At 39.8% G+C, this 13546-nt stretch overlaps 1 protein-coding gene across 8 annotated transcripts in view; it reads left to right on the top strand.

The window, feature by feature from the left end:
- SCAI (suppressor of cancer cell invasion) overlaps positions 1-13546 on the top strand; it is a 2763600-nt gene that overhangs the window by 2704283 nt on the left and 45771 nt on the right. For all 8 annotated transcript variants that reach the window (XM_044058030.1, XM_044058027.1, XM_044058025.1 and 5 more), the window contains one exon: positions 6162-6262. In XM_044058030.1, coding sequence (XP_043913965.1) covers positions 6162-6262 — 101 coding nt within the window. The remainder of the gene's footprint in view (positions 1-6161; positions 6263-13546) is intronic.

Raw genomic sequence — 13546 nt, 5'->3', positions numbered from 1 at the left:
GGACATACATCCAAATAACCCTTTAAGGACATACCAGTGTTTCAGGTACATGGCTTCTGAATGCACTTAATTTTTTACTTTTTTAAGTCTTTATGAGGACAAACCACAGACTACCAAACTGCTTTCCCAGGGAAACAACTTGGCCACCAGGGGGAAAAAGTAAATGGAAAGAAATTGAACCCACCCAATTGTGGGGGCTTTGTCGTCCCCCCAACTAAATATACCAACTCCGAGATTGCACTACTCTGGGGAAAAGGGCAAGGTTCACCCTTGTGGCCAAGTGGTTAGTTTCCCAGGGAAAGCAGATTGGCAGTCCGTGGTTTCGGTTGAATGGTGTTTCATTGAAGTGGTGTCAGCAATTTCTGACTCCAAGAAGTGTAAATTCGGTAAGTAGAAGCAGACCCAAATATATGTGTGTGTGTGTGTGTGTGTGTGTGTGTGTGTGTGTGTGTGTGTATATATATATATATATATATATATATATATTCATATATATATATTCATATATATATATATATATATATATATATATATATATATACATACACATACATGCATACATATGGGTTGTGCTACTTTTGTCGAGCAATGTTATGGTTGACATCTGTATAGTTGACATCATTTGGTCAGCTAAACAGATGATGAACACCTGTCGACAAAAGTAGAGGATCACAATTCTCATGGTTGGCAAGTTTGCCATTTCCTGAGAATTGTGTGATCTTGGAGTTTGTATACAGTTACCAAGGAGTGTGGCAGGGGGTACGGGGTGATTGCTTCCTGAAAAAAATTGTTTTCTTTTGATTTGTATTTTTAAGTTTTTGCATGCACAGAGATTGATATTCGCCTCATGCCTAGTAGCATGTCAGTGTGCATAATGTCGATAACTTGGTGTCAAAATTATGCGCAATGGCAATAGCGCTGTTCGACAGAATGAAATACATATGCATGTGTGTACATATGGATATAATTTTGTTTCATCTTTGAAATAAAAGCCCTTTCTTCTTTCAGCAGAAAGCCAAAGGTTCTGTTACATCCTGAGACAGCATATGATGAAGAAGAGAAGTGTCTGATTGAGAGAGTGGGGGAAATCCCCTGAGGTAAAGGAAGGGAAAATCCCCACTGCCCATGGTAACCTTGGAGAATAATATGTAGCACCCAAAAATCTGAGGTTATATGATGCCAAATAGTAAAGTGAATGCCCAGAATGTGGGACCAGTTCATAAGGGTGCCATAACGGGGAGGAAAAAAAGGGATGGAATACATAGTCAGTCTGGTTTACTAGCTTGATGTTGGGATTAGGAGGTAAGACCCTTGTTCCTAGATCCACCAGAAAATAGGCAGCTGCACAGAAGGAGGACAGAATCCCAAAGAGAGCATCAGGTGAGTATACTTGCTTTATACTCTACAGGTTTTAATGTTAGCTATTTATACAGGTAATTTAGATGGAATATCATGCAGCATAGACTTTATACATTACTGACACTTCTGTGCAGACTTCACTGGTTCAAAGCTAACAGTATAACTGATGCTGTTACTGTCTGTGTACATGCATATTTTCATATAATTGGAGAAGTGGCTCAAGACATTAAGGAGTTTCTCTTCACCTTCTGATTATGCCTGAGGGTTCCAAACCCCACAGGCATGTATATTGTGATAAAAATTGTAGTTTGGGGTGTCTGTTTCATTACAGAGCCTACAACATTAGAAAGAAGAAATATGTGTGAGCTGCATTTTTTCATTGTGGATATTTGTCTCTCAGATCTTTTTGTCAATATATTTGGTCTGATTATATTATCTGTTTGACTGCAACCTTCACTCATGTTGTAGATCTAGCTCAACATATTAATGTTTTGTCTTACTGACTGTGTTTGATGACATGTATGGATTCAATTCAGTTGTGTAGCATCCTCTGTTATTTGGGAAGTGTATTTGTAGTTGCTTTGATTATAGTACCTGTGTGGGGAATGTATGTCAGAACAGAATTTTTTCTTTGTGTATGTACGTATGTTTCATACATCCCATTACTCTGTGTTGGACTGCAGACCTGAGTTGGGTTGTTCAAGTAATTCAACACATTACAGCTTGGTATTTCAGAATGCTTGTGATGAAGGCTGTGGCTTTGAATCTCCCCTCACCTGTGTATGTTAACAAACCTGGTAAATTGAGACCTGTTTGTAGTTCCTTCAACAACAGAATTTGTAAAATTGTCATATTAAAAATACATACTGGCTTTATTTTTTCATTGTAATTCTTTGTCCTACCTTCTTTATTGCTATCTTTTCTATTACATGTATTTGGTTTATTATTTTCTTTGCTTTTATTTTACCACTTAATGCAGCAGCATCTAGACCTGCACCCATCCCTCAGGCAAGCTTATCGGCTCCCTACAGGCAACAACAGCAGCACCACCACCCAACACCAGAAGCACCCACAACATCTGGGTTACATCTGCTGTAGTCATCGTCACACCTCCTGCCCACCTGCTCCACCCAGTACAGAAAGCCATGTGTAGGATGCTGGTATTGTTGTATACATTGGTAGCAGTGCCAATGGAAGGGACAGCTTTGTCACCCATCAGCACATAGTTTAGAGATCAATGACAGGAAGCCAGATGCCCACATCAGCTACATGGAATACCTCCTCAAGTTGACTCATTTAGACACGCCCGTGCTCTCCATTGGCTTGACCATCTGAGTCAGGAGCCAGTGGTGAGGGAACACAGTGGTGAGTAAGCTTCCACTGGGTCATAGCTGGGAGGGACAGCAGCTCACAACACCATCCTTCCCTAACTTAGTGTTCCCTTCTCTTTTGTGTCTATGTCCACCACCTGTTTGTTGTCCAGTCCTCCCCCTCAACACTGTTTCGTCTATTTGTCTGATGTCTGTTCTCTCTCTCTCCTTCATTCTAGTAGCACAGTCTTGTATATCTTCTATGTTTGTTTTCAGTTTCTGCTGCTTGACCTATACCCCCTTATCCTCCTCTTACTTCCCTTACTTCCTTCTCCAAGTTACCTTCTCTTCTTATATGAAAAAGGGGCACCTAAACCCAAAACAATAAAGTTTTAGCCCACCTTTCCCACCTCCATCCTGCTCATTCTTTGTTTTACATACTGCTTCCTTCCCCATTTTTGTGTTGTTCCTTTTATCCCCATCCTTTAATCTAGTCAGAAATAGAATCCTCACCCTTTAAGGCTTCCAAATCAATTCTTCTTGCTGCTGCTGTGTGTGCTGGATTGTACAGACAATCACTGAGGTGCCCAGAATCTCACACACATAAGGATGTCTCATTTCCACCAGAAATTATCTTTCATCCCATTCATCCTCCACTGTCTGGTAACATTGGCATCCCTCGACTCTACCATGTCTTTATCCTCCTGCTTTGCCTACAGTTGTACACGTTTCATTGGTATCTTTTTCATTTTACAAAGCCTTTCATCTGTCAAAACATAACATTTTTCTATCCCAAAACACTTTTAAGACAGCACTAGTTTATAAAATCTGCAAATCATAATGTTCTTCATTTTCAGTTCTGATTAATTGTGATCCATAAAGACTAATCTTCATGCTGTTGACAATCTGTGCAGGGCAAAAAAACTCTCAGCATTGGTGGTGTAGAGGGATAGAGCTCTGGCTGCAGCCCAGGTAACCTGAGTTTAATTAGTCTTGGGCACTTGATATTACTGGCAGGTGGTGGAGAAGGAGTGACATCGAAGTGGAGTTGGGGGGTGAGACTTCGGATTACCCATTGAGCGCTTGGTGTTAGCTCTGATTAGTAAGTCCACAGGAGCATGCGTGAATGGGCGTACCTTCGTTGAAGGTTGTGCATCAGGGCCGGCAACTTGGCACATAAAAATCTACTGCCAATCATTAGCGGACCCGAGTTTCGCTGTGGCGACCCCTAACTAGGAAAAAAGTTGAAAGACACAACAACAACAGTGTGCTCTCAGAGAGGAAGGGCATTGTGTGAGTTCCTGTGATGATGTGGGTAGCATGTCCCCTGATCAGGGTGGGGTTAGGAACTTGTACAAATGCTGTCATTGCCAAAACAGCACTGAGAGCACAAACTTCTCAAAGTCTCCCTGAATGAGTCCCCCTACAGATGACTTTTCCTTTGGCTGAGTTAGAGACTCCCAAGCTCTATGGAACAAATGGTTTCGAGTCTGCTGTAGGGATGCTTGATGGTTGATAAGCAAAGGGAAGAAAAAGCACCTAGAAGAAAAATTCTGTTAGTATCATTCTGTGTTTACCATATTTGAGTTCCATTTGTGTTAAAGATAAAAGTGTAATAAGTAGTATTCCCATTGATTCTTTTGTGAACTTATTCCATTCCGCCATCTTGTTTCTCACATGTCCTGTCAAATTTTTACTGCCCTTACCTTCTCAAACTTCATATAATCTTAAATTTCACTTTCTTGCCTTGTCTCCTACTTCATTTGAGTATCTCAGTATCTGTTTGCCTTGCCATTTCAGCTGCTTTACCCTGAACCCCGAACAGTTTCAACCTTACAGGCTCCAGCGTTCCCAGTTTGTCTTGCAAGAACTCCATTTCTTCCTCTGCTCCCAAAGTCATTTACTTCATGTACAATGCAGACATTGCAGAAAATGTTCAAAGTTCAAGTTATATAACTTCCAAACTATTTTTGACCTGTGCTGTATTTAAACACAGAAGTTTTTTTTAAATTGTCTAGTGACTAGTTGCAGAGCAGCATGGCCAGCCTTCTGTAATGTAAAACTCAAATTCTAGCACACAGTGCATTTCTTCCAGTCTCAACTGCACAACAATACTTTTGTATTATTGTGAACCAAAAATTGCGTTAAAAAACAAGAAAATTTATTTTACTTTTTAATATATTTAGTCTCTGTGCAGAGCACATCAGAGGCAATCAACTACTTCAGCCTACACAATGGTTGCATCACTGAAGGAGACAACCAACTTCAACCAGCACACCGGCACCACACATGCTTCCAACAATTTCAAGGTGTTTTTTGAGAGCTGGATTATCAGGACATGACTTAATTGCTGTGTAGTGCATTTAATTCATTTAGGTATATTTATGTATTCCTTTAGAGGAGACACTTCCAGTTAGGTGGGCAATCAACTACTTCAGCCTACACATTGGTTGCATCACTGAAGGAGGCAACCAACTTCAACCAGCGCACCGGCACCACACATGCTTCCAACAATTTCAAGGTGGTTTTTGAGAGCTGGATTATGAGGACATGATTTAATTGCTGTGTAGTGCATTTAATTCCTTTGGGTATATTTATGTATTCCTTTATAGGAGACACTTCCAGTTAGGTGGGCATTTTGGCAACAGTTTACAACTTTCTCCTAACTGTATTGGCTTTCCAAGGATTTCTAAGTCTTCTTTAGCCAAGAGCACTGTTTAGTCCCATAACATTGTATTTCATTTCCTTGCAAACGTTGGGTACATTGCTCTATTTTTATATCTAGGTGCCTGGTAATGGCTACAGCATGAGACTGCAGCCACTCATAGCCGGCCTTAGGCATAGGCCAACTAGGCACCCAACCAGGGTGCCACTGTAGCAGAGGAGCTTCTCCAGTATTTATTTGGGGTAGGTAGACCAGGATGGGGGCACCGGGTAGTGTGGGGGAGCACCATGGAGCCCTTTTGCCTGGTGCACTAGTTGACCTAAGGCCTGTCCTGCAGCCAGTCATTTATAAGATGTCCAGATGCTGAAAAGTTCAGGCTGAGGAAGTGATATCCACCTCTAACTTTATCTACATGTTTTATGAATTGCTACAACGGTGATCCCTTTATTCGAACATCCACTGTTGTGGTGAGTACATTTCACACAGTTTGGGATTTTTATATTACTTACAATTTACCATAGTTCCAGTTATGGAAAAATTCTGTCCCTCTTGGTATAGAAATGTTTTTTATTAGCTGTCCTTTTATGGATTAGTATTAAGCATAGTTTTAGAAGATCAAGAATTATGAGTAAGTATGATTCTTTTTTTCAAAATCAGTGGTTCATGACTTATTATTCTATTTTGTGACTTTGCTTTAGAGTTTTTTGGAATTCAGAAGATTTGAGTGTATTATATAAAATGTGCTGAGCTGCATTGTTAAAAACTGACTCATATCGTACATTCTCTTGAATAAGTCATTAATTCTGTGTTTTGTTCTTTGTTTGCAGATCAAGCATTTCTCCAGTTCTTTGGAGACGAATTTCTTCGCTTACTGATGGTTCGATTTGTCTTCTGTTCAGGAGCATTAAGACTCCATAAAGCATTTAGGGTAATATATGAACCTGTTTAAATTTACCAATAAATTGTTGTTGTGTCTTTCGGCTTTTCCCGGTTAGGGGTCGCCACAGCGGAACTCTGGTCCGCTAATGATTGGCAGTAGACAGCACCACAACCGCAGCTAAATTTACCAATAAATTAACGGGCATAATTTTGTAAACATGTAAACATGCATGGGACTTTCATTATCACTCGGTAAATTAAAATATATACTCAATGTGAAATCTTAATATGCTTAACAGAAACAATCTCCTTTGCAGCATAATTCAAGACAAAGTTTAAATAATTTGCCCTTGTGCCTCCAGTGTTCAGTTGTCATAAGCCTGAAAAAGTATCAAGAGTTAAGTAAATGTTTTCTGAGTTCCAGATTATACTGCTACCAAATTTTTATACTTTATTTGTGTTTTAATGGCAAAAAAGAAGACTGCTTGGTGCTGTGTACTGGGAGGCTAAGAACAAGAATCAGAGGTATAGGTAGCTATTCTATTGCGTAGGGCTATTCCCTGATCCCCCCCCCCAATTTTAAGCTGTTTGAGAGCAAAAAAAAAACTTTTCTATTTTTAACCTGCAGCAAACTGCTTTGCTACAATTTCTGCCTCAAAACCTGTCACATGACTTCCAATGACAGTAATGAACTGAAGAACAATCAGCTTTTGCTGATCTTGGCCCTTAACACTTTGTTCCAACTTTACCCTTACCTAGCTGTGCTAATGGAATGGGTTCTGTTATACCAAGGACTATCAAGAGTTATTGTATTGTGTGTCTTTACTACAAGGGAATGTGTTGTTATTTTATCAGAGGAGATTAGCTGAGGCTGTTAGAAGCTCCTGTAGTAGCACTGTTACAGGTTGGCTTGTAAGTTTTAATGCCTACTTTTGGTCAGGGATTAATGACAGAGATTTTTTTTAATGAGAAAAAACTAAAGCATCATTTATTTTAAATATGCAGAGGCTCATTTGATTCTTTGACGCAAAATATTGTGTGACATTTTCATGTGATCTAGGAGTATTATATAATTTTGTATTCTGTTGGATTTTTTTACACAGTCTGATGAAGTCATTCTTGATGAAAGTCTTTATTATGATCTACTTTAATGTGTTGCTTTTTATATGCTTGCCTTGTCTTCAGTAGTTTTTACTATAGGAGTATTTATTGATAGTTAAAATTCAGTAGTCAAGTATGTGCCTTGTTGACTTTATTTGTTTCTGTATAATTTGGGTTTCATTTTAATCCCATTTGTGGAATTGCCTTATCTGTAATTTCTTATTCCATATGGAGAGCAGAAATCTTACCTTTTTCCTTGTCAGTTTTCTTGAATAAATTGATTTAGAGATGCAGCAGTTTTTATAAAAAATGAGAGAACCAGAAAATAAGTTTCCATTAGTCTTAATCATAGAATGGTCAGTATAGAACTGCTAACTCTAAGAATATTTTAGGTTACGTACTGTATTAAGTAAATGTCTTTGGCAACACTGTAGTCCAGATATTCTCCATGCTGAGAATTATTGGTTTTGTAAGAGCACTGGTATCAGCTACTCATAGATTTAACTTGATGGAAGAATAAGGCAAAGCCATCTTAAAAAGCTGATTCAGACAGTGTAACAATTTTGGGATTGAAGAAGATATGGGTTCAACTGATGGGTGAACTGCCCAAAAGGGTATCCTTTCCATTTTGACAGGTAATGCTATCTAGTTGAAAGCCTTCTGACATCTTACGGAATGATAGAAGTGTTTCTGTCAGCAGTGAAAATTGTATGGAATTTAAAGCAACCTCCCACAGATCAAAGTTGAGTGACCTGAAACTTGTCTGCAGAACTGTGAATTTGTGGACAGGAAGAAGTAGAAGTGTGTATGGGGAACATGATAGATACAGGAGGGGAAAAAAACTATTCTATCTGTGCCACTATGATACAAGAAGAATCAAATTTGCAAGGTCTTTCTGGCATTGAGTAGTCTTTCTGTATGACAGGGAGGGGTTGGAGAGATACAGTCTCAAGTTGAGAAGAAGGTGAAAGCATCTATCTTCCATGACAGAAACTGAACAGAAAGGGAAGAGAACTTCCAACAGAGAACCAGTTGAGGGGCACCCCAATGAGATATGTGCAGGAACAAAAAAATCAGCTCAGCTGCTAGTCATTAATCACTGGCATTAACGTCCTCAAGGGGAACCGGCTAGAGACATGTGTGCTGTCAGGCTGCCTGCCTAAAGAGGCAATTGGCAACCCTTTGCTAATTCACAAACATTTCTTCTTTCTAAATTTGAGTAAGCATGTCTCCCCATTTGTTTATGCACCTTATTACTAATGTGTTTATAGGAAAGATGGATGTGTGTTACGATTCAGCTGTAGCCACTGCTTTCATCTCATTCATATGCATGTGTAGAGACCATTCTCTTAGACACTGTATTCCTTAAGTCCTCAAAATATGATAATGGGCCCTCCATCCAAGAATACCTTTCAGTATGTGAATGTACATTGTGTAATAGGCTTACCATGCAGCTTGTCAGTGACACAAGTTGTTGATGTATAACATAGATGTAAGGATTTGTCAAACAGAGGTTATCAAGCACCATTATATCTGACTTTTTTTTTTTTAACTGTAAGTAAGGAGGTATGGAGGCACAGCATCCCATATAAATTATTTATTTTTTGTTAATTCAGTTTAGGTGATACTGGTGCAGTCATTTTAGGCTTCTTGATGTGTTTCATGTTAGGCAGCTGGTAACATTATTCTCAATAATATAGTTTACAGGCTTCCTGATGAGTCACAGCAATCCATTGTTGGTTTGTGACTTATTGCGCAATTACTTGGTAAGAGAAATTTTATTTTTATTTCTATTTTAGTTTTACCTGTGATCTTCATTGTAAGAAGAGAGGGATAGCTTCTAGACAGGAAGATTTATTTTGATTTGTATTTTGTTTTTACCACAGATTTTTTGTTTTTATTATAAAGGGATAGATTGTAGACAGGCACATTCTAGCCATCCCAAGGGCCTTGGTCAGCTGTAAGTTCACACAGACTGTAGACTGGAAAGCCTATACTTATTAGAAACAATCCAGTGTTGGTTTGTAATTTATTGTGTAACTGCTTGATAAGACATTTATTTTGATTTATATTTTATTTTTACCTCTGATTTTTACTGTTATAACAAGGTGCACCTTTGAGCAATAATGAACAGAAACAGTTGCGTGTGTTGGTAAGCAATGTAAAGGACAGCCGGCCTTTTAGTGTTGGTGGCAGAACTGGTACTGAAGGTCAGAGTGATGATTTTTTGAATTACTTCTCCTTGTATAAGGTTAGCTCAGTGTACTAAGTTTAATATTTAGTTGCATATTGTTTTGTGTGATTTCCTATTATAGTTCAACTTAAATTCCTAATACAGTAACTGGAGATTCAGTTATTAGAGGAATTGATACTTAACATTTGCAGAGATGATAATGAACATCAAATTGGGCTACTGTTGGCCGAAGGAGAAGAAAAGGAGGAAAGCATACCCAAAAGCAGAGTGAGAGGAGGAAGGTTAGGAGTGTAGTAGTGAGGGTAGGAACTTTGAATGTTGGCAGTATGACTGGTATAGGGAGAGTGCTAGCTGATATGATGGAGAGAAGGAAGGTTGATATATTATGTGTGCAAGAGACCAGATGGAAGGGGAGTAAGACCAGGTGTATAGGAGGTGGGTTCAAATTGTTCCATCATGGTGTGAATAGGAAGAGAAATGGGGTAGGGGTTATCCTGAAGGAACAGTACCAAGAATGTTTTGGAGGTGAAAAGAGTTTCAGACAAAGTAATGTTTATGAAGCTGGAATTTGATGGTGTAATGATGGATGTTGTTAATGCATACGCTCTGCGAGTTAGATGTGCAATGGATGAGAGAGAAGAATTTTGGAGCGAGTTGGATGAAGTGGTGGTGAGTGTACCCAAAGGTGAGAGGCTGGTGATTGGAGCAGATTTCAGTGGGCATGTTGGTGAAGGGAACAGAGGGGATGAGGAAGTGATGGGCAGGTATGGTGTTAAGGAGAGGAATGCAGAAGGTCAGATGGTAGTGGATTTTCTGAAAAGGATGGACATGGCTGTGGTGAATACATATTTTAAGAAGAGGGAGGAGCATAGGGTGACATACAAGAGTGGAGGAAGGTGCACACAGGTGGATTATATCCTATGCAGCAGGGCCAGTCTGAAGGAGATTGGAGACTGTAAAGTGGTGACAGGGGAAATTGTAGTTAGGCAGCATAGAATGGTGGTCTGTAGGATGACGGTGATCAAGAAGAGGAGGACAAGTCTGAGTAGTGCCAAATGGTGGAAGTTGAAAAAGGGTAATTATGAAGTGGAGTTCAGGGAAGAGTTAAAACAGGCACTGGGGGGCAGTGAAGAGTAACCAAATAGCTGAGTAACTGCATCAGAGATGGTAAGGGAGACAGCTAGAAAGGTGCTTGCTGTGACATCTGGACAGAGGAAGGAGGACAAGGAGACCTGGTGGTGGAATGAGGAAGTACAGGAGAGTATACAGAGGAAGAGGCTGGCGAAGGAGGAGTGGGATTGTCAAAGAGATGAAGAAAGTAGACAGGAGTATAAGGAGATGAGGAGCATGGCAAAGAGAGAGGTGGTGAAGGGTAAGGATAAGGCATATGGAGAGTTGTATGAAAGGTTGGACACTAAAGAGGGAGAAAAGGACCTGTACCGATTGGCTAGACAGAGGGACCAAGCTGGGAAAGATGTGCAGCAGGTAAAGGTGATAAAGGATAGTGGGGGAAGCATACTCACAAGCGAGGAGAGTGTGTTGAGCAGATGGAAAGAGTACTTTGAGGGGCTGATGAATGAAGAGAATGAGAGAGAGAGAGAAGGTTGGATGATGTGCTGATAGTGAATCAGGAAGTGAAACAGATTAACAAGGAGGAAGTACGGACAGCTATGAAGGGAATGAAGAATGGAAAGGCTGTTGGTCCAGATGACATACCAGTGGAAGCATGGAGGTGCTTAGGAGAAATGGCAGTGGAGTTTTTAACCAGATTGTTTAATGAAATCCTGGAAAGTCAGAGGATGCCTGAGGAGTGGAGAAAAAGTGTTTTGTTACCTATTTTTAAAAATAAGGGTGATGTGCAGAGCTGTAGTAACTACAGAGGGATAAAACTGATCAGTCACAGCTTGAAGTTATGAGAAAGAGTGGTAGAAGCTAGGTTAAGAAGGGAGGTGATGATTAGTGATCAGCAGTATGGTTTCATGCTGGGAAGGAGCACTACAGATGTGATGTTTGCTCTGAGAGTGTTGATGGAGAAATATAGATAAGGTCAGAAGGAGTTGCATTGTGTCTTTGTGGACTTGGAGTAAGCATATGATAGGGTGCCTAGAGAGGAGTTGTGGTATTGTATGAGGAAGTCAGGAGTGGCAGAGAAGTATGTAAGAGTGGTACAGGATATGTACGAGGGTAGTGTGACAGTGGTGAAGTCTGCAGTGGGAGTGATAGATGCGTTTAAGGTGGAGGTGGGATTACATCAAGGATCAGCTCTGAGCCCTTTCTTATTTGCAATGGTGATGGACAGGTTGACAGACGAGATCAGACAGGAGGCCCCATGGACTATGATTTTTGCAAATTACATTGTGATCTGTAGTGAGAGTAGGGACCAGGTTGAGGAGACCCTGGAGAGGTGGAGATATGCTCTAGAGAGGAGAGGAATGAAGGTCAGCAGGACTAAGATAGAATATGTGTGTGTGAATGAGAGGGAAGATAGAGGAATGGTGAGGATGCAGGAAATAGAGTTTGGCAAAGGTGGATGAGTTTAAGTACTTGAGATCATCAGTTCAGAGTAATGGTGAGTGTGGAAGAGAGGTGAAGAAGAGAGTACAGGTAGGGTGGAATGGGAGGAGAAGAGTGTCAGGAGTGATTTGTGACAGACTGGTACCAGTAAGAGTGAAAGGGAAGGTCTACAAGAGTGTAGTGAGACCAGCTATGTTGTTTGGGTTGGAGACGATGGCATTGACGAAAAGGTAGGAGTCAGAGCTGGAAGTGGCAAAGTTAAAGATGTTAAGATTTGCACTGGGTGTGACAAGGATGGACAGGATTAGGAATCAGTATATTAGAGGGTCAGCTCAAGTTGGACCGCTTGAAGACAAAGTCAGAGAGGCGAGATTGCATTGATTTGGACGTGCTGAGGAGGGATGCTGGGTATATTGGGAAAATGATGCTAAGGATGGAGCTGCCAGGTAAGAGGGATAGAGGAAGGCCTAACATAAGGTTTATGGATGTGGTATGAGAGGACATGCAGGTGGTTGGTGTGACACAGCAATATGCAGAGGACAGGAAGAAATGGAAGCAGATGATCCGGTGTGACGACCCCTAATGGGAACAGCCGAAAGAGAAGAAGATAATGAACATCAAATATTCTTGACAGGAGCAAAAATACAGGATTTTAATAGAGCCTTAGAATGCCTTAATGTTAGGAAATTCAGAGCTATTTTATTCACATTTGTACAAATTATCTCATACTGAAGGACTCTCTTGACAGTTAGTAGGGAAATTACAACCCTCTTAGATAGCATAGCTTGTAGAGTTGTTAGGATGTATTTATAGAAAGGAGAATCATGTCAGTGTGAATGAAATTAATGCTTTTTTTGTTAATTACCTACATAAAAAATGGTCTATTTTAAAATGTGGAAATATATAGAGCAGCCAAGCCTAATTTTTGGAAACAAGTGTATTTAGACAGCATGGTGTACACTAGTCAAGACAAGGAAAGATCACTTTTGCAACCGATATATTGCAATATTTGACTAACTCAAGACAGATTTTTTGCCAGGTCAGAAATTTAACAGTTCACACTTAGCAACATGTGATGAATCTGTGCTGGTTGTTAATGCTAGGATCATTAATGATAAAGTTATTTTATTGGAGAATTTACTACATTCTCAAAAGACTGATATTGTTTGAAAAATATGGTTGAAGAACATTGACTGGAAAACAGTTCTCTCAGGATATAAATTTTGTACTGTAACAGACATTCTAACAAAAAAAATCAGGTGGAAGTGTTATGACAGGGATTAGAGTGTTGTGAGATCTGTTATTATTATTACATATTCAGTGATAACACTGATATTGTAGTGTGTTGTAACTGTGACAATAAAAACAGCCCTGGAATATGTAATGATTGTTAGAGTGTATAGACCACCAAAGTCAAACGCTGGTAACCTAGAAGAATTCGTATATTTCTTAGATGAAAAACAGGTGGCAGAAATAATAGTGGCCAGTGACTTCAATTTAGCAGAAGCAGACTAGAATAGTACT

Source organism: Protopterus annectens, chromosome 16.part0, assembly GCF_019279795.1.
Source record: "Protopterus annectens isolate FY-2018-M chromosome 16.part0, PAN1.0, whole genome shotgun sequence".
NCBI lineage: Eukaryota > Metazoa > Chordata > Ceratodontiformes > Protopteridae > Protopterus > Protopterus annectens.
Note: the sequence above shows the minus strand (reverse complement) of the source record. Positions and strands in the feature narration are given on the sequence as shown.